Below are 24,895 nucleotides of genomic sequence, written 5' to 3'. Positions count from 1 at the left end.
GTGAAAGTTAATTCCAGCGTAACAACTCTTGTGACTGGAGTTTGTGCTAGCAAACGAACTAGTGTGTAAAACTGGCACACCAGCGCACAAAACTACGGTTTGTGCTAGCGAAGTCTGGTCATTGTAGTATTCACAAGCAAACATGCAGAAATGGAGGACTGAGATCACGGGAGACTGCATAAATGGATGAAATAACAGAACAGGTGTTTTTTTCCTGGCACCTGATACATGAACAGGATGTTTCTCATAAACCTACTGACAATTTTTATTTATTTTGTATAATTTTTGCTCACAGGGCACATAGTTAAGTATCTGATAGCACAGTCCTTTATATGATAAATATACTGATTATCAGAGCTTGCCTGCTACCACATGGAAGCTGTTCATCTTCAGTGGAGGGTGACTAAGTGTTTCATTAGCCATTGACCCAAGCAAGCTGAACACTTAACAGTCTGTCTAGAGATCTGACATGCACAAGCCAGATGACTAGCCACTGCGGAGTCTGCCTTGTGACTTCAGCAACTACCCCTTTAGACAGAGAGGCTTGCAGGGCATGTGCTCCAGCGAGGAGTAAACACAGTTTGCTGGAGACCTGGCCATCTGCTCTTTCCCTTTAGTGCTCACCCTTGTCCTTTCTCCTTTAGGTGAACATGACAACAGATTTGGAAGGAAGTGATATGTTGGTGGAAAAGGCGGACCGGCGGGAGTTTATAGATCTGTTAAAGAAGATGTTGACGATAGATGCAGATAAGAGAATAACACCCATTGAAACTCTGAACCACCCTTTTGTCACCATGACGCACTTGCTCGATTTCCCTCACAGCACACAGTACGTGGCTTTTGTTTTGCTTGGGTTTTGAATTGAGGGGTGAGGAGGCGAGTTGGTTGTGGTGGAGACCAAATATATCTGAGGGGACTTAAGACCTAACTTTTAACGTTTTTCTAGTTAAAAAAAAAAAAGAGGATTGCCAAATCTTAAGGTTGCAAGAATTGTGTTGTAGGTGCTCGGCATTTAAAACACTGCAGCGTGTGCTACATTCATTATGTAAATATTCAATAATTACATATGTTTGCATTAAAATGCAAAAGCAATGATGCAATTAGTGATGAAAGTGTATCAGTATATCTAAAAGCAATACAGCCCTGATTGTCACTGCAGTAATCAACCTTATCTGCTGTGGGGAGCTGACCCTTCCTCCCAGAACATTCCCATCTTGCAGGGTCAATTTGGGGCTGTTAGCTTTTCACGGGGAGAGGTTTTTCTGCAGCCAGCTGGTTTACAGGCACAAGCAACAGGACAAGGAGTTCACATTTTGTTGTTGCCAGCCTGTGTAAGCTTAAACACCATGCTCTGGCCTCATCTGACACATTCGTGGAATGGAGATGGGCTCCAGTGCTTGATGGAGATGTGGAGAAGTGTCATGCCTTCAAGTCTGACTCCCCCGCTGCTCCTAAGGCTGCATCACGGAGCGCAGCAACCTGAAATGCAGGAAACCTGCACCCAGTATTTTGCTCTTGTCCTCTGAGCACTTCTTGTAGGCCCAGGCTTCTCAGGTGTATGTGAAGGCAGACATGTAGCGGGGATTTTCCAAAGCCTTCAGGACACCTAGCTTTGAGCATCCTGCTCTACAGCACTTTGCAGTTCAAGGTGCTTTTGCAGGCTGTCCCTTCACCTTGTCAGGGGAACAGTTACTGGCGCAGCACTGTACTTCATTGGGTGTCATGTGCATGGGTATTTAAAGGCTGTGAGGAGCTCAGGTATGAAATAAAGGGAACTGCTTGAAAAGCCGTGGACTATGTTTGTGTGGGTACTGCAGAGCAACAGGTTACAGTGTCACCTCTCCTGCCCATATGTGCGCTCTTACCTGTGGTATTTCAAGTTCATTTAGGGTAGTTTTCCCTCTGTGAAGGAGCTGTAGCTGCCTTTTTGTTACATTTATCATAAGATAAGAGCAGCTGCTTACCAGAAGGTAGCGGGTGCACGATCTGTGTAGATCCAGACTTACCCTGCACAGACGTCTTTGAGCATTTTTATCTATAAGTAGATAGTAAGTGATAAATGTAATGAAAACAAGATGGGAGATTGTTATGCTAAACAGAGAGAAAGTAAGTTTCGTATAGAAACATTCATAAATAAAATATGACAGTATTTTCTAACAGTGTTAGCAAGTCTTTTAATTTGCAGCAGTCCTTCTTATTGTGCAAAAACTGATTGTGTAAGATTGGGGAGATTTGTAGCATAATGCAATGCCATCAGAAATCTTTCTGCTAACACAACAGACCATAATCACATCTTCATTTTTGAAGTGCTCTCTTGTGGCTGCTCAGGCAAAGCCCCAGAAAGGTTGAAAATATCATTGGGGCCAACAGAAATGAGATTTTTACCTGAATAAAAAATTCATCATCAGGTCTTTGAATACTAAATGCTGTGCCAGCTGGGTACGTAACCCTGTGCAGCTCCTCCGCGTTGGAAGCAGTGACTGGTAAAGAGCAATAATCTGTAACCAGCATGGCAAGTTGATGGAAATTTTGTCTGTGATTGCCTGTGGTTTTGAGAACAGAAATTTCAAAGCCTCGAGAGATGCAGAAAGTTGTAACCTCTCTTGAAAGTAAATCAGGCAACACAGAAAGTGAGAGTATGTGGAAGATGCAGCTTCTGGAAGGAATCTCTGCTGTGGCATGCTTCAGAGAGGCTGCAAGTTTGAGCAGCCTGAGAGGGGCTGTTCTGCTTGCTTCCAAGCAGAAAAAAGTGTGATTAGCTTCCCATTTCATGTATTTAACTGCCAGTCTTTTAAATTGTTGGGTACTCCTCAGTCTTTCTGTCAGTTTTGTTCAGTCCTTGCCATCCTTCCCACGCTCCCCCCCCCCTTTTTTTTTTAAAGTAAAGACAGAGAACATAGTATTACATTAGTAGAGATTATACCTTGTTACATAAAACCATTTGGTAACACACAGAGTTTACCATGTACAGAATATATACTCTTTCCAGTGCTTTCTGCTTACTGGAGAGAGAATTGTATTCATACTTGACTGGAAAAACGCAATTCAATAGTGTTATATATTTAATGTGTTTGATTTTTCTGAATGTTCTGCGACTTAGAGGTATTTCATAGTTCATTAAATGAATGCACATAATGCACAGCTATGCACAGTGTCCCGAGTCTGTCTTGTCTGCAGGTGTTTATGGCACAGATCCAGTTATATTACCTGTAGGAAAAGAAACATGACCATGTGAGTAAGAGACAAGACAGGGATACAAACATCTAGGTCCTCTTCCTGACCAACCATAGGGATCACATGAGCTTGTTCCCTTTGAAGGGACATTTTGTTTCTTAAAAATGATGTAAATATGTGTTTCCTCCTCTACTTTTAACAGCTTAGATTGTTAGAAAAGAAATTATGTGTACAACTGATTTTTTTATAGCTACAGCTAATTTTCCCTGCTTGGATTTTCTGTTTTTCTTGGTTGGGATAATGGAAATAAAATAAATTCCTTTATACTTTTTTGGGTTGTGTTTCAGACTCTCAGGTCACATTTATAGAAACAATTATTATAGAAGAATTGTCGAAAACCTGTATTGGTTTTTAGACCTTTGAAAAATTAGATTTTATTAAAAATAGCTTTGTGCAAGATCACTATGTTGTTATCACTTAAACAGCTGTATGCTTGGTATCCCAATTATAAAAATGAAATACCAGCAGTTTCATGTACCACACACTTAAGAGTGCTCTAGCAGTGCAAAGAGTATTTAATCTCCTTTACTGGGGATACAAAATATGATGCTTCTTAAAAAATCTGTTGCTATATCAATAACATTTAAAAGAAAGTCTGTGTAGAGCGAGAAGCTGTAATCTTTCCCCCTAGAGATCCAGTCCTCAGTCTAGAGATAACCTCAGAACCCGATTCCCCCAGGAACATTGATGAATCTGATTTGGTATAACCTTTTGCCATATGAATCGTCTCATTGACTGCAAGAGGACAGCTCATGTGCTTTGAGATAAGCATCTGCAGAAGTGTTTAGCCAGACAGGGGCAATGTTTTAACCACTTGGCTGGACTCGGCTCTCGGTGAACTACTTTTTAAAAGGGAGAAGTAAGATATTTTTTTTCAGGGGTCTCGGTGACCAAGAACAGTAGAATTCTTCCTTGAAAAAGGCTTGTAAAACTACCTTTAGGCTTACACTGGGGCAGAAAGCATGAGTTGTCTTTTTCCTTTCAGGCTCAACCATCAGAAAAAAACCAGTATCTGTCTCAACCTCTTTCAGTCTTTAAAAATAGCTGCTTTGTATTTTTTTGCCCTGCCACCTAAAAAGCAGCCAATTTACTTACTTTCTCTGACTTACATTGCAGTGGTCAGACCCGTGGGGGCACCCAGGAGTCCCAGAACAGCCACACTCATCTTGACACCCATTTGGCCCTCTTCAGTACAGGGCTAATTTGACTCTCACTCGTTAAGAGAGACCTACATTAAATAGCAAAGGGCTTTAAAAGACTAAAAAGTGCCAAGCCTGCCATGGAGACCTTATAGGGCAGCTGTGATGAACTGTGTTGGTTGGTTGATTTTCTGTCTCTTCCTTGTCCCCTCTTTCCATACACAGTGTCAAGTCCTGTTTCCAGAACATGGAGATTTGCAAGCGGCGGGTGAATATGTATGACACCGTGAACCAGAGCAAGACACCATTCATCACCCATGTAGCCCCAAGTACGTCAACCAACTTGACCATGACTTTCAACAACCAGCTGAACACGGTCCACAACCAGGTAAGGGCATCAATCAGAAGCAGCCGGTGCTTGAAATGTTTACATCAGTGGGGTTTAGAAGACGTAAAGCAAAGTAGCATCTCATTTAACATGCCTGCAAAAAGATGGTACTTCTTTACTCTCCTTCCTTCACTCTTGGTTTTTTTTCATCAGGCAAGCAGTAATCTCGTGACATTTTGTGCAACAGTGAAATGTTGCCCTCATTGTTTATGTTGTTGTTGGGGGTGATAAATCCTGCTTACTTGGGAAGTTGCTATGGGGAAAAGCTCATTAGTCCCTTAATGCAGCCAGCAGGACTGCACTCCCCGGATCAGGCAGAAGTATTTGTGATCTTACAGAGCTTCTTCAAATTGCCATTGAAGAAAAAAGAATTTAAACCCTTCTATAACAAACACAGCAGTGTAACCGATCAACAGGAAAGAAGAGTTTAGTGGTAATGTTTACTCTTGTCTCTCATGGGTTTTACTCCAGATACCACAGTTGATGTGGGAACCCTGTGCGTGTACCCCTACTCTGAACACCTTGCACTCTACATTGGTGGGCTCTGGCTTTGTAGTCATGCTTTGGACTCTTGTATTACTTTTACATGGCCCAGAGTCAGGGGGTGCTGAGTTGACAAATTTTATGTGACTAGCAGGCCAAGTTGTTTACTGCGGTACTGTATTACAACAGTAGAAGGAAACTCTCCAGGGAGAGCACTCTAGGAGACTGAAGCTCAAGAAATAGCTACTGGCTTTTAAACCTTTTGGAACAGGCTGCTCAAGATTCACTCTAGAGATTGCAGGTGGCGTTGCGGAAATGTTGCTTGGAAAGCAAGGGAGCTAAAGGAGTCTGTGTAGATGTACAGAGTGTTCCTGTGTCACTCAGAAAACCAGACTTGATGACTCAGTTCTCGATACATGTGATCACAGAAGGTCTTTTGGAACAATTCATAAAGCAGATGCAGAGAGAGATAGGTCATGTCTTGGTGTGATAGGGTATTAGTTACAAACACTGCTTCCCTTTCTTGGCCGTTTTGAGATACTGACTAAAAAAATGCATGCTACATGCTCCCCTAGGCTCCAGCTGCAGGGCAGAGACACCATTTGTACCACATTTGCTAGTAGGAAATGCAGGCTTGCTTTCGTTTCCTCACAACTCACTAGATGTTAAGATCAGTTGTTGGCTGGGGAGATCCATGGTAATTTCTGAATTCTCGTAAGAGGTGTGTCTTTTGAGCAGAACTGGTATCTCCAATGTTGTTAGAAGTAGTAGAAACATTTCCAGGAAGGGTGTTTTAATTTGAAAAAGCTCTAAGCCTTTCACAATTCTCTTCAGTGAACCATACATCTTGGCTTTTTGGTGCTCTGTCTCTGCAAAATATAGGGGGACTGCCTCTTTCCAGTTACAACTCCTGAGATTAGGAGCGTGGGAGCTGTCATGGTTGCTGCTCAGTGCATTGCACAGGGGAACAGATTGCACTTCTCTGCCTCTACACAGAGAGGGGAGGAGGAGGAGGAGGCATTTTGCCATTGCATCTCTTGTGGTTGTGGTTGTGGCAGTGCAGCATGGGCACCCTTCCTGGGCCCAGTGGCAGCCAGGGCAGTGCAAAACGCTTAGCCTGCTGCCTCCTGCAGTCTTGATCAAAGCCTCATCCTAAGTTCTTACATTCACCACAAGAAAGCAGTGTCTGACCTATCTCCAGCAGTGATGCTGATGTGTTTGGATGGAGAGGAAAGGTGGGCTCTGGTCTGGTAGAGCCCAGCTGCCTAGACATGAATGCTAAGGACATATATTTACAGAGCAGTGGCAGAGCTGTTTGCGGGCTGTTTGTCTGCAACTGTTACAGACTCAGTCCAAATAAAAAGCAAGTCACCTTCAGATTTCTAGATGTTTTGCAGAACACTGGGCTGAATTTGTGGCTTTGCAACATCCCCTGCTGGGGTTTCTGCACTGAGAGATTTTAAAGTCAAGCCAAGCAAAGCTTGGACTTTGAAAGTATTATTACCTCCCGTTACGCCTTCTGATTCCTTCAAATTCAAAACATAATTTAAGGGACATGTGCCATGGTAGATACAAGGTAGAGGAATGGCTGGAATGAGTCTCCCCTCTCACGACAAGACTTCACTGGGATTGGAGGTGGTAAGTTTCTTTTACCTAAGAAACGTGAGCTTCTTCCAGAGCTATGTGCACAATGAGACACGATATTATATGGGGATAGTAGCATTTTCTGAACCCATTTTCATCATGCTGCAAATCAATGCCAGTTAGGTTGTAAATGGGGCTACAGTTCTGCTTTGGAGAACATGCTATGCCTCTGAGCAATACACAGCAGCACCACATGACTGGAGGTCTCATGGCATGATACAGCTGTGGTTACTAAGGTGGATTGTGCTCCTTTCCCTGTTGCTGCCCTTGCCTCTGTGCTCCTCAGTGTCCTGTTCTACCTCTTGTTTGGTTTCAGTTTGCTGTTTGTTTTTCTTGTTTGGTTGGTTTTTTTACTTTTTCTTACACTATTTTTTTTATTTTTGGATTTTGCTTCTTCCAGCGTACCCATCTCCCTCATTTTTTGTTTGTTTTTGTTTAATTCCCGTCATTCCTTTAGACCACCAACCTGGCTCCCACCTCCTCCAGTGCCACTATTTCCTTAACCAACCCTGAGGTCTCCATACTAAATTACCAATCTGCACTCTACCAGCCCTCAGCGGCGTCCATGGCTGCGGTGGCCCAGCGGAGCATGCCCCTGCAGACAGGAACGGCGCAGATCTGTGCCCGGCCCGACCCCTTACAGCAAGCTCTCATCGTCTGCCCACCAGGCTTCCAAGGTAAGTAGCAGCCTTGCCAGGTCTTGGCCTGTCACTGCTCCCTCCCCGCTGCTGTTTCATCTAGCTCTTGTTGGAAACAAACTTCCTTTAGTGCAGATCATATGGTAGAAAAATTGCTGGCCTGGTAAATCAGAGAAATGAGGTTGTTGCAGATGGAAATGTTTGCAACAGCAGATGATCTTGCAGGCACCTGCAACGTCATGATTTGGAGGTGGCTGGTCTGAAAGAATGGGGCAGGCACTGAGAAGGGGCTGGGGGAGAATATGTCATTTTTGTCATCCTTTGCTCCGAGCAGAGTTTGAGACTCTTTTGCTGCACTTCGGTAAACTTGAAAAATTTTCCCCACAACTACAATAAATTGGTAATGGGTTCATCACCTCTCAGTGATTCAGTTGTTAAAAGGGGGACTCAGGAGGTTAACGCAGCAGGGAGTGTGGTGCTGGTATAGGTGAGGGTTTACCCCCATAACAGATGGTCAGGGCCATTTATCAGTACAATTCCTTCAGCTCCAGTCCTGCTGAGAACAGCTCTGCGTGTGTATACCAGTGGCAGGTACCACTGTCAGATAACTTGGGTGATCAGATTTAGCCACTTGTCCTTCTCTTGACTTTACATGCTGTAGCAATTTGGAAAAACTAGCCAGGTATCTGTAGAAATTGGTCTAAATAGGCCTTGGTTCAGCTGGTGCAGCTTCTGCTCTTCACTTCTACAAGCCTGTCTGTGCAGCTGTCTCTAGGCACTTGTTAAATGTTCTGCAAGATTATCAAAGCTCTTTTGAACTAGGGGAGTTTAGCTAGACCTCTTCTACATAGTTAAAATGCATCTCAGGGGTTTGACTTCAGAAATGTATTGCTACAATAGGTAAGCTAACATCTTCCACTTGGTGTCTTGAGAAAGCTTTAAAGCAGAGGAGGTAGCGCAGGCTGTGCCACGCACTAAGATGTTGGAGAGGGAAGCTTCCTCCGGCTCAGTTAGGCTAAACGCGCAGCTGAGTCAGCAGTGATTGAAGTTTGGGCTGTGCTAGATTACATGGTCAAATTGGGGCCTTTTAAATATGAGTCTTGAGAAGCTGTGCAGGAGAAAATCACCTATCCTTGTCAAGGCTGGGGGAGTACGGAGTTCTGCATTCCTGTCCCACTGTCCTACTTTGGTCTAAAGAGAGCATTTTCACATAGCAATGGGTTTTGGCTGGCAAGGACTGTTTTCTGTTGTCGAACCAGAGAATATGGGGGAAGAGGAGCCATTCCCTCCCCTCTCTTCCTTTTCTCCCTGTACACGGTGTATTAAGATATTTCCCACGCATTTGAGGTACCGTAAAAATATGAATTTAGTTAATCCCTTACTGTCTTTGAAAATGTCTCTTTTTTGCATGCTTATACGTGTGTCGTGTTTATGAACATTTGATGGACATCTTTGGGCTGGGGTAGAATGTGTGGGACTCTTGATAACCTGATTTTTCAGAGGGTCTGAACACTGCAATTTAAGTGGATGTCAACGAGTGCCTTTAGGCACTTCTGAAAACCAGACCCCTGTTCCTAGCCATGCTGTTGATGGTTAATGCTGTACCTTGTGTGCTGGTGGAACAGGGTTACAAGCCTCTCCTTCGAAGCATGCTGGGTATTCAGTTCGGATGGAGAATGCTGTTCCCATTGTCACTCAGGCTCCTGGGGCTCAGCCTCTTCAGATCCAGCCAGGACTCCTCGCACAGGTAAGGACTTCTGAAGACACTGAGCTTGGCAGGTATTTTTTTGTTGTTTAGCTCTTGGAGACTGGGGAAAGTAGCTTTATCTGAGGACCTTCTGTGGTGCAGTTTGGAGATTTGGGCAGCCCGTATAAGGGTCTCCAGCTTTCTCCAAAATGTCCAAACCTCCTGCAGTTCATTGTTCAGCTCAAAGTCTATGTCAGAGTTGCAAAGATCTCTGGAAAGACCTTCTTTCCTTCTGCTTCTCTGTTGGAATCAGTGGGAACCCTCAGGGGAAGCTATGTCTGGCCTCTGCTGAGGGGAAGCTGGTGATAACCTTCCTGCATCTTCCTGAACTTGTGGGCTCAGTGATAGTTTGTGGCCAGGAGCTGTGCTGGTGAATTGCATGCTGCTTTAAGTTCGCACCCTTCTGTTCTATGAGCTGCCCCTCTGCTCTTAAGTTATGAGAGAGATGTAGGGGTCAGAAGCAAGGGCCCCACAGCCAGGGAGCTCTCCTTGTCAGCAGCACTTGTTGATACAATTGTCCGAAATGTGCTCACAGGAAAAGCATGGTTCCTCCCAGGAGAGGACCCAGATGGGAATGGGTACCACCAATCACATCCACACCGTCAAGGAGAACCCCAGCTCCTCACAAAGGAGGAGTAGTTCATTCCTCCTTGTGCTGGCCTCAGTGAATCTGCCTCTACTGGTTTTCAGCTGGTGCCATGGTAGCTCTGCCAATATCAGGCATGTTTCTGGCAGGGAAAAAAAAAAAAAGTGCCTAGTATGCTTAGTACTAGGTTGTGCAGCCTGGAAGAGATGACCTACAAGTCAAAAAGACGTGCCTCTGACTCAGGATTGCTTGCTCTGCCAAGCCTTCAGTAATGCCAGTGCATTCATACCAAGACAAGTACCAGCAGACTTCAGGGTTTAAGCCTGTGCGTTGCATTGCTGGGCTAAGACAGTTGGTGCAATTGCCTGCCTTTGGCATATGCCAGTCATGCTTATCTGGTGAAGACAGATCGAAACACAACTTGCAGCCTGCATGATTTCCATTAGCTAACATGCCCTGCCCCTTCCCAATAACAGAGTCTTTGTTAGAGGGCTGTCTGAAACGTTGAAGCTATCTTTGCTGCAACCTACGTGGGCCACCTCTCATTTGGTAGGAAAGGAAAGCTAAGAGGCCAGGGAAACAAAAGCAATGGCAAAGCGAGAAGCAGTCTGTACAGGCACAGTTGTGGGCACCTATTGCTTGTGCAAGAAGTCAGCCAAGGCAGTGGGTGAAGGAGGTGACAGAGCTTTGCATGCCCCACCATTCTGCCAGCCCTCCTGAGGTATGCTGTTGCATGGGGCTTGAAGGAGTGTGGGGCAGGTCTGAAGCATCCCGAAGGCAGCTGGATCCTGAAAGATCTCAGGACCTCTAGCTCCTTTTCTTCTCCAGGTAGCCTCATTAGGGTCACCTCACAGTCTGTGGGAGGGAGGGAGTGTTCAGGAGGAGCTTTGCTACCCATTTCTGTGCTGCCCCTGCTACATGATCTCCTGTTTCGTGGGCTGCCCCTCTCTTACTTTCTACTGATGTTTTATTCACTGTCACTTCCGCAGGGGAATTTAAGCTGTTTCTGAGAAACATTCCTCACTTGCATAGATTTTTAAGTTTTGATTTAATAAAAGAGAGGCAGTCTGCCTGTTGATATATCTGTCTGTCTCACGCAATGAGAAACGCTAGCTGCCACTCTGATGGCAAGGCGCTCTGATTGATGCCAGTGGCATCTGGTGTCCACGGGCCTCACTCGGTTCGGGCTGAGCAGCTGGTCTGATAAACAAATCTGTACCCAATTCCAGTTTCCTGAATGGAAAAACACAGCTTCTTTGTAATGCATTGTAGTCACATCTGATCTCTGAGCGGCTGCGTGTCTCTCTCTCAGCAGAGAGCTATTCCTCTTATGCACAGCTGCTTATCTGACGCTCTTCAGACCGGACTGTGTGATTGCTCCAACTAGAGGGACTGTCCCTGGCAGAGAGCAATGCCTCTGTAGCCCACTTCTGTCTTTCCACCCACCTTATTTGTCCCCCTGATCAGGTGTGATGCTGCTTCTTGTGCTCCCAGCACTGTGTAATGCCACTGGGTTTTCTCCCCTGCCCAGTGTGTGGTGCAGGTCACTGTGCTTGCCCACATCAGGATGGCTGTGGCTGGCAAAGCCTTACTGCATCCCAGCACAGCCAGCATCCAGCTCTGCCTGTGTGTTTTGTATGAGACCAGCAGCCCCAGAGGAGGGACAGGGGAAGGAGCTCCAGGAGCTGGAGGGACCCAGGGCAGAGGCAGTGCAGTGATGGATTTTGAGCATCATCTCTGGCAGCTGTGTATCTGCAGCCTGTGGCATGGAACTAGACAGAGCAAGTAGCCTACAAAATGAAGAGCCAATGGCTAAAGTAACTTATTTGTAACTTCTCTGGGTCTATTTTCACCCTCCCAAGCAAGTGTGGTCCGCATACTGTACTCACAGAGACTAGTGAAAGGAGATTGGTCCAGTCTTTACTAATAGCTCTCTGCAGCTTCAGATCTCAAAAGAGACAAAGCTGTAGTTTTCTGGCAGACTTCCATGACGTGACCCAGAACTGTCCCCTCTCCTTGAATAACACCCTGAATTCTTGATTTTCTTCTCCTTTTAACTCCTTCCCAACGACACTTCTTCCCACAGAGGTCCTGCCACCAGCTTCCAGAACAAACATGCTTATTCCATTAGTCTTTCTTGCTCTACATCCGAAGTGCGAGCTCCATTGCGCTGGGGGACCCACCACCTCCCGAGCACAGGGGCCAGCGCGGCGCTCTGCTGCAGCAGCACAATTTCACAGTAATGCAATAACTCAGAACAGGCTGCAGCTGCCGGCATGAGCCTCCCGTGTGTAAGCACAGCACACTGTGCTAGTGGATCAGCCTAGACAAGCCTTATCTGCAGATTAAATGATTCAGTGGTCCTTACCTAATAAGTGAGGAATTTGTGCCTGGACCCTGACACTGCATCTAAATTTATGCACTGCAGTCAGGAAAGGAGCTTAGATTTGTTCAGTTCTCTTCCTGAAAGGGAGGAAGCAGTTTTCTCTGCAAGTAAATCCAGGTAGTCCCCTGCAACTGACTGCAACAGTAGTTTAGTCTCCTTTTTTAAATCAAAGCTGGGAAAAAAAGAAAAGGAAAAAAGAAAAAAAGCTTTTTTCCTGATTTTTTTTTTGTGTCTTTGCCTCCTCCTCCTACCTACTCCAAGCAGCACCAGTCCGTGGTTGTGATTCCTCAGATGAAGAGCTCTCAGGAGCCCTGTGACTGTCTGTCCCTCGCAGATGGTGCTGAGAGGCCTCACTGTAGCAGCCTTTTCATCTAATTCAACAATGTGGAAAATTGCAGGACAGTCAAACTTTGGAGCAGAACTGGGGAAAGTGGGGGTTTTTAGGAGGGTGGATTGTTGTGGGGTTTTTTATCAGGGGATAGGAGGGGATCATAGGAACAGTTAACAGGATTCTTGTGAGGATGGAGATGGGGGAAAATGCATGCCTGGAAAAAGCCTCCCCTCTAAAATTTAGCCTTCTTAGAACTGTGAGGTAACACAATGTAGGGACTAAGGAGGGCCATAGCTGGTAGTACCCCTGAGTTCCCCAGTCCAGGCAGTGAGAAACTGCCAGAGCCACCTTCAGGCAGCACATAGCAAAGAAAGTTTCCCAGCTCAAAAAGACAGTCATCTGACCCGTGTGTGGAGTCACGGAGGAGGACGACCTGAGTCATGCCTGTGGCAGCACAGCTGGAGGGATGGTTGCATAGTACAGTGATGGCTCAACTCACAGGGCAGGGATTTCCACCCCTGCAAGGGGGGCACCCGCTCAGAAAAGGCCAGAGAGCTCCTCGGCCTGTGCAGCAGGTTGTTCTTCCTGAGGAGCACTGCGTGACTGATGCACATTCCCTTTTGGTATCCCCAAATCCATCTTTTTTCCCTCCTTGAAAAGCCTCGAAGCCCCCTGTTTTCTTTTCTGATCCTTGAAAAGTTCATTCTCCTTTTTAGTTCCTGAAGTCCTTTAGATCCTGTTGGGGTGGGAAGGAAAACTGGCTGTAGGAGAGCAAAAATTAACAATGGGACCATAGCGCCCAGCTGATATGAAGAGTTAAAACTAAAAGATGCTAAAGAGTTTGATGTTTGGGTTGAAATGCTGACCAGTTTTGATCCCTCCCATTCCCAGTATAACCTAAAACACAGCTGCTGCTTCAGACAGCAGGGATTTCCACCCCACCCCCACCCCACTGTGTTCTCTATATTGATAACTTTTACTGCTTTTACTGTTGTTTCCTAACAGTATTTGTCATCTATGACTGACAACTGGTAAAAGTTAGATAGTATGACCATGCTCATTATTAGGAGCCCCAGCTGAGCATGGACCACCATACATGCTTAGTGTATTGACGATGCCTTTTGTTAAGAAATTGTTTTCCCTCTGTCTGACAGCAAGCGTGGCCCAGTGGCACTCAGCAGATCCTGCTCCCTCCTGCCTGGCAGCAGCTGACTGGGGTGGCCACCCACACTTCTGTCCAGCATGCAACTGTCATCCCAGAGTCCATGGCGGGCACCCAACCCCTGGCAGACTGGAGGTAAATTGGAGGTGCTTGGAGGCTCCCTGAAGTACCCACCAGTGCTGGAGGCGTGAGGAGAGCCAGGGTGGGAGGGATGGTGTGTCATGAGGCTGCAGAGCCAGCGGGAGAAGGGCAGAGGCTACAGCCTGTGACCCCCGCCTGAGAGCTATAGGCAGCTTCTCCATTCCCCATCCCTGAAGTGGAGAGTGCTGTGCCTGCGCTGCTCCCTTCAGTCAGTTCCCTGGGGGACATGCTCCTTCCTGGGGGGACTGGGAGCCCAGCAGGCCCTGGAGGAGGGTGCCTCGGTAAACGTGATGGGAGCCTGTGTAAGAGCCTGCTGAAGAGCCGCCGGTTGCATTTTAAATGTGTGCCTGTCTCCCCACTTTGCAGAAACACCCATGCTCATGGCAGCCATTATAACCCCATCATGCAGCAGCCTGCGCTGTTAGCTAGCCATGTGACTCTCCCCGCAGCCCAGCCCGTCAACGTGGGTGTTGCTCACGTCATGCGCCAGCCACCAGCCGCCACCACCTCCACCAGGAAGAGTAAGCAGCACCAGTCGGCACCACGGTGAGTGTGCACAATTCCCGGTGCTGGCGTTGGCTGCGGTGTCAGTGAGGCAGCAGTGCATATCTGGGTTTTGCTGAATGCATTTTCTGATAAGAGTTTTGAGGGAAAAATAAAGTTTGTTCAATGACCTGCAAGTGATTCCATCACTTTTTGTGACTGGACTTTGCTGCTTCACCTCTTCCATACCCAGGTCAGGAGAGTGAGGGAGAAGAGGGAGCCAGGTGCATTTTATACCCAGTGAGCATCATTTTGTGCAGGAGTCGGTGGCTGGAGGGGATGCAGGATGGGAGACTCAAACCCTGTTCATACAGCTCATTATGCTGCTGTGATTACCTGAGGCCTTGTAGTCACTGCAATTAAAAATTTAGCTATATTCTCAGGTCAGCATGGTGCAAGGCTCAGTTGCCACCCCTTAAATCATCTCAGAGACACTCCTGAGGTGCAGTGTTTGCCTTTCCACAGGGTGGTGCACCTCCAGGGGACTCCATCTTCAGGAACGGGTGCCTGGTGTGTGCACACAAGATCTGCCCTTTCAAAAGCAATGGGATGGTGACCTATCTCCTGAGCTTTAATGCCAGGTAGTGCGGAGGACTGGGGTCGCTTTAGGCCACCTTCAGGCTCTCTAGTTCCTAACATAGGTGGTTAGCCCCTGTCTTCAACAGTACACACCAGCAACAGATACTTGGCCCTTTTATAACTATGGCAGCATAAAACAGAGAGCATTTTTTAAGGACATCTGCTGTAAGGGCAGTCCTTAGACACCTAAATCTATCAACCCTCAGTAGCGCCATTTGGCTCTGCAAGGAGGAGACTGGGTTGCGGTTCATACTCTGCTATGTGGCACAACTCAAATGGTGGAATGATGGCAGTGCCTGTCACAGCACTGCAGTCTTGCCTAGAGGACAAGGCTCTTTAAGATGTATGTGCAGCTGTTCTGGGGAAGGTCCTCTGGGCTGTGAAACAAGCACATTTATTTAAAAAACACAAAACAAAACGGTGCAGGGAAGAGAACCAAAATTGATCACCACTTGTGCAGTGGCAAAACCAGAGGAGCTTGTGGTTTTCCTGGGTGACTGGACTGGGGCCAGAGGAGCTCTGAGTTCAGAACCAATATGACTCTAGTTAAGAGGCCACTATTTAAATCCTTCCCATTTATCTGCTCTCTAATGTTGCATTTACTTTGGGTGGGCTCCAGCTGTCTTAGTCCATTCATAATGTAGAGAGGCAGCTACCACGTCCCCAGGAAGCCCGCAAAAGAGAGAGCCTTGTTGCAACCAGTGTGCCTGCGCAGGGCCTGCCCTCTCCCTTGCCTCTCCAGAGGCGGGGTGGCAGCCTCCAGGAGGAACTGGGTACTTTCAGAGCAATGGGTTTCTACAGCTTCATTAATTGTGATGCTTTTGTAGCCAAATGGAATGTGCTTTGGAGAGGAGGGTACTTGACGTTCCTCATTGGTATTCAAAAAGCACTGCAAATGCTACTGTGCAGCTATTTGTTATGCAAAAGACCCCGTGTAAGTTGGTATAGTGCGATAGGTCCAAAGCGGGCTTCCTTTTGATGGATGCCACCTATTCCTTTTGTTAGCTTTGGGCCAGGCTGAATGTGCAGCCCGGGCCCCACTGCAGAACAAAACCAGAACTTTGTTTTTTTCAGTTTTGAAGCTGCAAATGTTCAGCAGTAGGCAGAAGAAATACAGGAAATAAAAGGAGGAAAGAAAATGTGGGAACTGAGTGAAATGGACTGTAGTTGGTGTGCTGTAGTAAATATTCCCATCTGCAGACCTGTGCTGCACTGTTTGGTGGACAGCTTCTGTGTTCTGATCCCTGATCCAAGTGGACCCTTTCCAGTTGTCAGGCAAGGAAGCTGAAGTAGGAAGACTGGGAAAAAAAAAAACAGGACTTGAGAATGTTTTTCTACCACATAATAAAAAGATTGTTGTTTTCTTTCTGATTTTTGTGTGCTGTATCTACTGCCTCACATGGGAATGAAACGAAACTGAGTATGTGTCCTTCCATCTGCATGCTCTCATCCATGAGACTCCACTGTCCTAGAGGATGAAGCACTGGGCAGGAAATGTTCATTGAAAAGACTCCTAAACAGAAAATTAAATTTTCAACAAACAAAATCAGTTTTCCTGATAGGTGATTGTTGTTTTCCACAACAAATTCTGATTTTACTTTTAGCTTTTTCTGGCCAAAAAGTATCTGGTCATGATGCTCTGATCATGACGCATCCATGCAGGATACAGGAGAAAGGGATTATCATTGGGGTTCTTCTTCCTTCTGCAACAGCCATACTGTGCCTGCCTGTGTTTTGTGTGTCTGGGCTGTGTGACTAGCCTCTACCTCCCAGCACAAACTCTTGGGAGGCAGCATTTCTTATTTGGAAATTGCTAGGGAAAACAAATTTTAGGTTTTTACTAAAAGAAAATGCTTTTCAGGCCATTATATCAATAAGTCATGTAAGGCATCCTTTAAAGAGGTGACTATGCCAATTTTGCAGTTTTCCTAGACTCAGTAAATCAGTGCCACTGAATCAGAGACCAGGAATCAAAAGCTATGGCAACAGGCAACTTAAGCAAACCGAGTTTGAACCAACTAACAGCCTTTCCCATTTCCAGAAATACATCCACCTATGAAGTTTCATCCTCTCAATCCATCAGCTCGCCTCAGCGGTCAAAACGAGTGAAGGAGAACACGCCTCCCCGCTGTGCCATGGTGCACAATAGCCCTGCCTGCAGCACCTCCGTCACATGCGGCTGGGGCGATGTGGCGACCAGCACCACACGGGAGCGGCAGCGGCAGACGATAATCATTCCCGACACCCCTAGCCCTGCAGTGAGTGTCATCACTATCAGCAGCGACACCGATGAAGAGGAGGAGCAGAAGCATGCGCCCACCAGGTGAGTAGCAGCTCTCTGCTCTTCTCTGTGTGCAGGAGAGAGACAGAGGCAGAGAAGTGCTGGAGCATCCCAGGAGTTGCTGTAGGGTCCCAGGAGCTATACTTGGGTCTCAGCACCCAGGTCGTTGAGCAGAAAGACGATGGGGAGTCTAAAATACTAGCTGAGGACTTCGCTGACTTAGGTGATGTTCCCTGCCATGTTGTACATTTGCTGTGTGACCTTGGGGAGGTGTAGTGGTCTCCCTGTGCCATAGTCTCTCATCTGTAAGAGGAAGTAGTAGTTTTTGCTGTCTCACCGGACTGTTGGAAGGAGACTTTAGAGATCCGATGATGATGAACCTCTTTAAGCCAAACTTTGTTTAAAACAAAGACAAAAAGAAGGGCTCGGAAGGAAGGTAGCTTAAAATGGCCTTTTCTTTTTCTAAGTGATCCAGGCATCTGTAAAAAGTATTAAATGATGCCTTCCATATGTGCTATTTTCCATAAAAAGGTCCTGAAAAACCATCAGTGATTGAGTGATTGTGTCATGAACACTGAATAATAGTAAATACATTGCAAGAGGTTTGCTCAGTTCTGATTGTGTTGCCAAAACATCCCTGAACTATATTTAAAAGATGCATAGATGTGGCACTTAGGGACATGGTTTAGTGGTGGACTTGGCAGTGTGAGGTTTATGGTTGGACTTGATGATCTTAAAGGTCTTTTCTAACCCAAACTATTCTATGATTTTATTGTAAAAAGTGGCAGAAACTGATTGCTTTTTGACTGACTCTGCAGAGAGGCATAGATGAGGCTGTAAAGACCACCGTGACTAAGTTTGCTCCTCGGAGAATTAACTCATCTGCGTAAACAGTGCAGCCCAGGACTGCTGCCACTGCTGATCATCTACTGTGGATGAGAGAGGACTTAGTTTGCCAGGACTGTCTTTTCAGCACCTTTTATCACATGCAAGCACTCCAGGTTTCGCATCTGATGCCAGTCACAAGACATCACTCTGCTTTAGAAGTTGTAGAGAAGTAGCCTTGCAAACAGCTGAATAATTATACCATCTTTATGTTGGTAACTGAGCTGGGAAGTTTTTAACCTTACCCCTCCAGTATTGCCAAGAGGGAATTTTTTTTGTTTAGAACATGCTTATGGCAGATTCTCCTTTAATCACCGGAGATATCTATCAGTACCTCTGCATCTCTGTGCTGTGGTGATAAGTGGAGCACTGCAAATGTGTACAGAAAGATGAGATGCATTTGGTCTCAAGGAGCTAAAAATCTGCAAAGAGGAGCCATATGATTCAGGCATCCAGGGCTGCAGTTGCAACCTGGCTCTTAACAACCACTGCCACTTTGCATTCCCCTTCTCCGTAATGGGAACTCCACTGGGCAGCAAGAGCTCAGTGCCCCTCAAATTCAGGCTTGCCACGGTTATCAGGGGAATTGATCACAAGACAGACTAACATACTTCACTTAAAAAAAAAAAAAAAAAAAAAAAAAAAAAAGAAAGAAAGAAAAGAAAAAGCTGCACTATTCCTTAGCTTGCTAGGGGAAAGAAAGTGAGTTTCCAGAAAGAGTTGAATGAAGGTCAGTGTGGAAGTCAGGTGTACTATAAATAAGGATCCCACACTTCCAGGACTCCAGACAAAAGAGATGCTGAAAAATAAGATTGTGAGGTGGGGCAGCATGAAGAAGGTGGGTATCTCAAGGGTCACAGGAGCTATTTGCAAGCATGTTTACCCATGGTGCTGATCCCAAGCTTTGGGAAATTATGTGCAAATACTTACACTTACTGTCTCATCTTGGATCCAGAGGAGGGTAGAGGGAAGAGCTGGGATCCTGCAGCCACTTCAGCTAATGTTTGTCTCCTTCGCTTCAACTTTGCTGCCATTTGACCAGTTTTTTCACTCGGCACCTCTACAGGGACACAGGCAGAACAAACTTCTGGAAAATGTCTGGAAATTGAGTTGGGAGTTTGGGTTATTCAGATATTTGGGCAAGGTCTGCCAAGGGGTTAGGAAAGTAGTCCCAGGAGCCAGACTTACACAAACAAACTGGCTTTGATATGACTAAAGCATATTCAGGACACGTTCCTGCCTGGGATCAGATTCCTGGCTACTTTTTGTATCCATATGGCATATCTATACAGAGTGCCAGGGTGCCAGCATTCCTGGAAGGCCAAAGCCTAAGAGCTAGATTTTATTTCTGAGCCATGTAGAGACATTTTGCATGGACATGGGCTGTTCTCTACTACCTTTTGGAATTCCAGAGTGAGTTAAATTGCCTGTGCAGATGTAACTAGGGTGACTGGAGAATTAGAGGCAGAGACACAGATGGAAAACAGCATGTCCGGAATCAGAATTTTTTGTCTCTGGGAGAATGAAATCAACTCACTCAGTGCCTTTTGACCTGGGCAGATCTAAGACCTGATTTTCAGCTGGAGTAAGGGTGTAGCTTCAAGTCAGGGAAGCTGTATCAGCATTTAATGCCAATGAACTTTGCCCCTACCAAAGCTGAGGTCTTTCTCATTGAGAGTGCATCACATTTAGGAAAGTACCTCCAAGTTTCCTTACTCACCTATTGGCTCAAAAAAAAAAAATGGGAGTGACAGTGAAGTATGTATTTTAATGTAACCAGTGCCCAAAGTTTCAGGATCTGAGTCAAAAATGTAGCCATGCAAAGAATGCATTGTCTCTCCCATATTTATGCAAATATTGCCTGACTGGGCAATAGCTGTGGTGTGGGGGTGAAAAATAAGGAATGACTTCCAACATGCTATTGGTCACATCCTAACAATATTAGCTTTTTCTAGATGAGAATACAGAAATCATAGGGCACTTGACGGATCAAAGTTAATTGCCTCATCCCATCTTATTAATAGCAGTGGTATCTTTGCATTAACTTCACTGATGTTGGATCAGCTCCTGAATTTGCTACAGCACTTCCTTCCCTTACTTCCTATGGGGTTAGAAATGTCTCCTTGACCCATGAGACTAAAAATGTTTATTTTATTGATTGCTCAGCAAAGAGAGATTAGAGCTACCTGTGGCTGTGAGAAGCAGTAGATCCTTCGACTATGCAAGAGTTCATAAGTCTCAGTTTAAGATGGACCAGTAAAGCTGATAAAATATGATACTGCTGATGTAGTAAAGGAGCCCTACAGCTTGGATTTACTCTGACAGAAAAGCCTCTCTGTAATACCAGAACAGCACAGAGAGCTTTTCTCATACAGGGCATGCAAATTTTTTATTGGTGAAAGAAAAACCTGAAGAACTCGTTGTGATATGGGCAGAATTTTCCTTTTCCTAATGAAAAGCACAGATGTTCAAGTAGGATGTTTTTGAAAAGCCAGCTAAACAGGCAGGCAGGCCGGGACGTTGGTTGTTCCTTGCTCACAGGTTTTGCACTATTGATGAGTGTAGTGTGGTGTCATGTTTTTAAAATCAATCATCACCTGAAAATGTTGGGCTCCTCTTGGGTAAGCGTGCTGGGGAGGTGCTGGGAAGTGGGCTCTGGAGGACCTGCTTGATTAGGCCTTGTCAAAGGGGCCCATCTACTGGGCCCCTACCCCATGCCTGGGGCAAAATTGCTGAGGGGGGACCTCAGGTACATTTTCGGTAGTTTCATAGGGATCGTCCTCAGAGAAATGGTCAGAGATTTTCAGAGGGCAAATTCCTGATTTTTGCAGGCTACATTGAGATTTTTTCTAGTAATATCCCCAACACAGTGAAATCTGGAGAAGCTTCAAAACTGCAAAAAGTTTTGACCTTTATTTAAGGAGTAGAAAGTATTAGGAGATTAACTAATTAAGGGGAAGAGTTCCCTTTTCTGGCTTAATGGAGGTTGGTTTTTTTTTCTTTCAAAATGTAAGCAAATAATAGGAAAAAAAATTGAAATGGTCAAAATAAAAAGGGAATGTTTTTAGTGAGTGAAACTGTTTTTACGTGGTTTCTGATGCCCACAAAGTTTTGCATGTGACATTTTGTCCCTGTAGAACAGCAGAAAAAAAATTGCATATAAAAAGCATTATATGAACTGCAAACAATTTTGTCACCCCATTTGTTTATCACCAGTGAATTTCTAGACTCTCATTCAGCATCCTTTACAAAGAGACTTATAGGCCAAAGAGATGTTTACTGCTGTGCTGTAAGATAATACCCTGACTGTTACTTATTCTGAAAAGAAGAATTTAAGTCTAACCATTACCTGTAAAGCACTGGAGAGAGTAAAACTGGAGAGTGGATTTGATATTTTTCTTATAAATCTATTCCTCTTAAGTTTTTCTACTTGCTCTTGCAAGAAAGTCAAGCAGACAGACCGACCGACCGACAGTGCAAATGCAGTCTCAGTAACTGGAGCACATATTCAGTCAGTAGCAAGTAGTAGGGGTTAAGTACTCCCCAGCATGCAACTTCAAATGGTGCAGTGGTTTAAATATAAATCCTCCCTTGATTAAATATTTCTGAAGCTTAGAAGTGGAGAAAAATAAAGAACTTAAATACAGAGCAGAAAGGCACAAGTGCACCTGGAATTGTGGCTGGGAGGGAGGGAGGGAGGGAGCGAAAGCACACTTGGTCCAGCAGGAGGGATCTGCGGGAATGCACCGGTGGTGCAGTGAGGGGTATTTCCATGTCCTACCAAGGCACACGTCACAGAGCATGGCAGGAAGAAGGGCTGGAAGGAAAGGCAGTGGAGGTGGCTGTTGTGATGTGCCTAGATAACTTCCCATCCAAGTAATGAGTGTAGCAGCCAAGGAAAATGTGGCTGTTTTCCTGAAATGATACAGTGGTGGCCTTGAGATGTGTGCTTTAGGGGGTGCTTCCACCTTAAAGAAGCAGGAGAGCCCCTCACTTCCCCATTGCCTGCTCTGTCTCCGCTGGTATCATAAGTAACACCTCTCCAGTTTGGTTTTCTGTGTGGTCCTCACAGTAATCGCTGTCTTCCTGAGCAAGAAAGACTGACCGCAGCTGTTGTGTCAGCATACTGAGTAACTGCCTCATTGGCCATCTTCACTGGCACAAAATTCTTGCAGGGTTGGTTTTTTTTTCCCTTTCTCTTAAGACGGTAAGCTATGCAGGGTAGTCTCTGTGTGAGTCTCACCTTTATAACGGAGTGTAACCTGATGCAAGTTGTTATTCACCTTATACACATCATAGTGCAGCGGTGGTGGAGCCTGCTTCAGAGGACTTTCGTTCCCCTTAGCACAGAAATGGCTGGCAGGCACAAACCAGGTGTTTTTGCCAACTTGCTGATGTGCATGTGAGGGTCAAAATGCCATTTGTAATTCTCTTTTGACTTCTGGCCTATTGTGGCTATGTTATGCTGTGCATAGTAATGCACTGACTCTGCATAGCAATATGTTGACTAACCATAGTCATTTGGTGAAAAGATGGCTGCCTTCCATCTCCAGAAGACACATCGACATGCAACTATAATACTTAAAATAACAGAGATAGACAGTAGCTCTCTCGGCAAACCTTCAGCAGCAGGACCTTTACAGCCTGCTAAGCAATTCAGTATATATGATTTAAATAGCTACAGCACATGCTGTATAGCCTAATAAAATGGCCTTAATGTAGTACTTGATAAATATTTCTTACCATCACAAATTCATAAAGAAGGTGAGAGCAGATTAACAGGTCAGGATGGGGGCTGAGCTGAAGAGAGAGGGGCATGTTCTCAACGCTGAGCTATGCATGGCATAAGATTGCAACATGAAGAGAGCGATTGCAGTTGTAGGGTGAGTTTTTGTTGGCTGACTCAATACTATCCTAGAATAGGTGGATTATTCTGAAGCAGCAACCTGAAAAGGTTGCATGTTACTAAGTTTACAGAGACCTGGAACAGAATTTTGGTGATGTGATGAAAAGCTAATGTGCCATGGGTCAAAGGCACAGTTGTGCGATGGCTGCCTTCTTCCCCCAAACTAGAAGGCCATGTTGGCTTTCAGCTCTCAAGATCACCTCTGTTGCTACAGCGTCAGCCACACTGAAAGGTTTGTATCTCTGGGTGACCCGCCTGCTGAAGGATTGCCCTCACTAGAGACCATTTGCTTTTTCTGGGATTCTGGTGTAAATTGAGGCACTGGGGGGGGGGGGGGGGGTAAAGCTGCTGTTCATGCAATGGTATCACGTGCCAAGCTCTTGAGCTGGGCCTTCGGCAAGTACAAATTATTTCAAGTTGCATTGTTACAGGAACTGTTGTCCCTGTCCTTGTCCTTGGCTATTGAGGTGGTTTAAACGTCGTTTTAACACTAATTCAGCATCATCTTTTCCTTCCTTTCCTCTCACTTTTTGTTCTCAACATCTGCCTTTAGCAGCTTTCCATTAACATTATCTCAGATGCCCACCTTAGTTTCTTGCCTAGTGCCTGTGCACAAACTGTCTTCTCTTTCCTCTGTCAGACTTTTCCTTGAGATCTTTCCTTGTTGTGGGGAATAGGGACCCACATTCCTCTCTTTGCTGTGCGGTCACAAGGATATGGTGTATGTTAGAGAGCTGTCTCCAAGACCTGCTTCTGCATGTTCGAAGGCATGGTTGTGCTCTGTGTCTGCACATTGGGCAGACATGAATTGTTTTGTGTCCAAGTTTAAGAACAAGCTCTTTGGGACCAGGTGAGAATTGGTTGCTACTCACAAACTAATAATAAGCTTATAAAGCAATGTATATTTTTCTAGCTGCTGTTCTGAAAGGCAGGATGCAGCTCCAGCCAGTAAGGGTTAAAAAGCCTTCCTGGCTTATTGCTTTTCAGTCTGTGTAGATGGATTTGATGCCACTTTGGTAATCTTCCCCCTCCCTCCTCTGAAGAATTAAAATACACCTACCCACATAATGCAGGCAGGCACACAAGCTGACCAGGAACACATGCCGACACTCAACACTACTAAATCACGTATGCTGCTGCTACTGTGCTTGCAGGAGGGAAAGCAATTACCAGGCTTGGAGTGAGCTTAATAGGAAGGGGGCAAGACTTTTAATAGTATTTTTCTGTGTAAGCACAAACATCCCCAAAAGCTGTGGCTGAGTTACAGGAATGCAGTAAGCTTGCTGAGTAGGCAAGTGCTGTGTCAACAGGTAAAAGCTCTCAGTCCTGATAGTCTGTGAGCAGGGAAGGTGATACATCAGCCTGGACCTCACACAGATAACTCCTGCGTTACTGCGAGGTGGGGAGGGCAGCCGAGTCCTCAGAGGGAGCTGGGAGGAGGGCAGTTGCTGGCTAGCGAGAAGGCTTTGAGAAGGGGAGGGGGAGCACTGGCTTTCCTGGGTTGAATTTTCAGACGCCCCATTTTGGCTTAATGTGTATCTTTAAGGCTGTGAATCAGCTGGTTTTCAGCATGAGTTGGGCCTTTGGTGCTTTTGAAATTCCCACCCTTAATCTCTGGGGCAGGCTATGGTACAGCAGGTGCCGAGCTTGGAGCATGTGTGAATAGTCCTGGCTGACTTCTGCCTGCTCTAACATTAACCACAGGCGTTACCTTCCCTAACAACAAAAATCCAACTGCTTTCAATGGGATGGCTCATGCACTTGAAATGATGCAGTCTGCTGAATCAAGAGCCTAATGACTTGCACCCTAATCCTGCAAATA

At 45.6% G+C, this 24,895-nt stretch overlaps 1 protein-coding gene across 6 annotated transcripts in view; it reads left to right on the top strand.

Moving 5' to 3' along the window:
* Window positions 1-24,895, top strand: part of HIPK2 (homeodomain interacting protein kinase 2) — a 144,991-nt gene that overhangs the window by 103,053 nt on the left and 17,043 nt on the right. For 3 of the 6 annotated variants that reach the window (XM_055712935.1, XM_055712936.1, XM_055712937.1), the window contains 7 exons: window positions 645-829; window positions 4,599-4,761; window positions 7,439-7,565; window positions 9,152-9,273; window positions 13,731-13,873; window positions 14,246-14,425; window positions 17,043-17,324. In XM_055712935.1, coding sequence (XP_055568910.1) covers window positions 645-829; window positions 4,599-4,761; window positions 7,439-7,565; window positions 9,152-9,273; window positions 13,731-13,873; window positions 14,246-14,425; window positions 17,043-17,324 — 1,202 coding nt within the window. Of the gene's footprint in view, window positions 1-644; window positions 830-4,598; window positions 4,762-7,345; window positions 7,566-9,151; window positions 9,274-13,730; window positions 13,874-14,245; window positions 14,426-17,042; window positions 17,325-24,895 lie in introns of all 6 variants that reach the window. The other 3 variants (XM_055712933.1, XM_055712934.1, XM_027799403.2) reach the window with 1 other exon arrangement.

The sequence above is a fragment of the Falco cherrug genome, chromosome 5 (genome assembly GCF_023634085.1).
Source record: "Falco cherrug isolate bFalChe1 chromosome 5, bFalChe1.pri, whole genome shotgun sequence".
Taxonomy (NCBI): Eukaryota; Metazoa; Chordata; class Aves; order Falconiformes; family Falconidae; genus Falco; species Falco cherrug.
The sequence above is the reverse complement of the archived record's forward strand: the minus strand, read 5'-3'. Positions and strand labels throughout refer to the sequence as shown.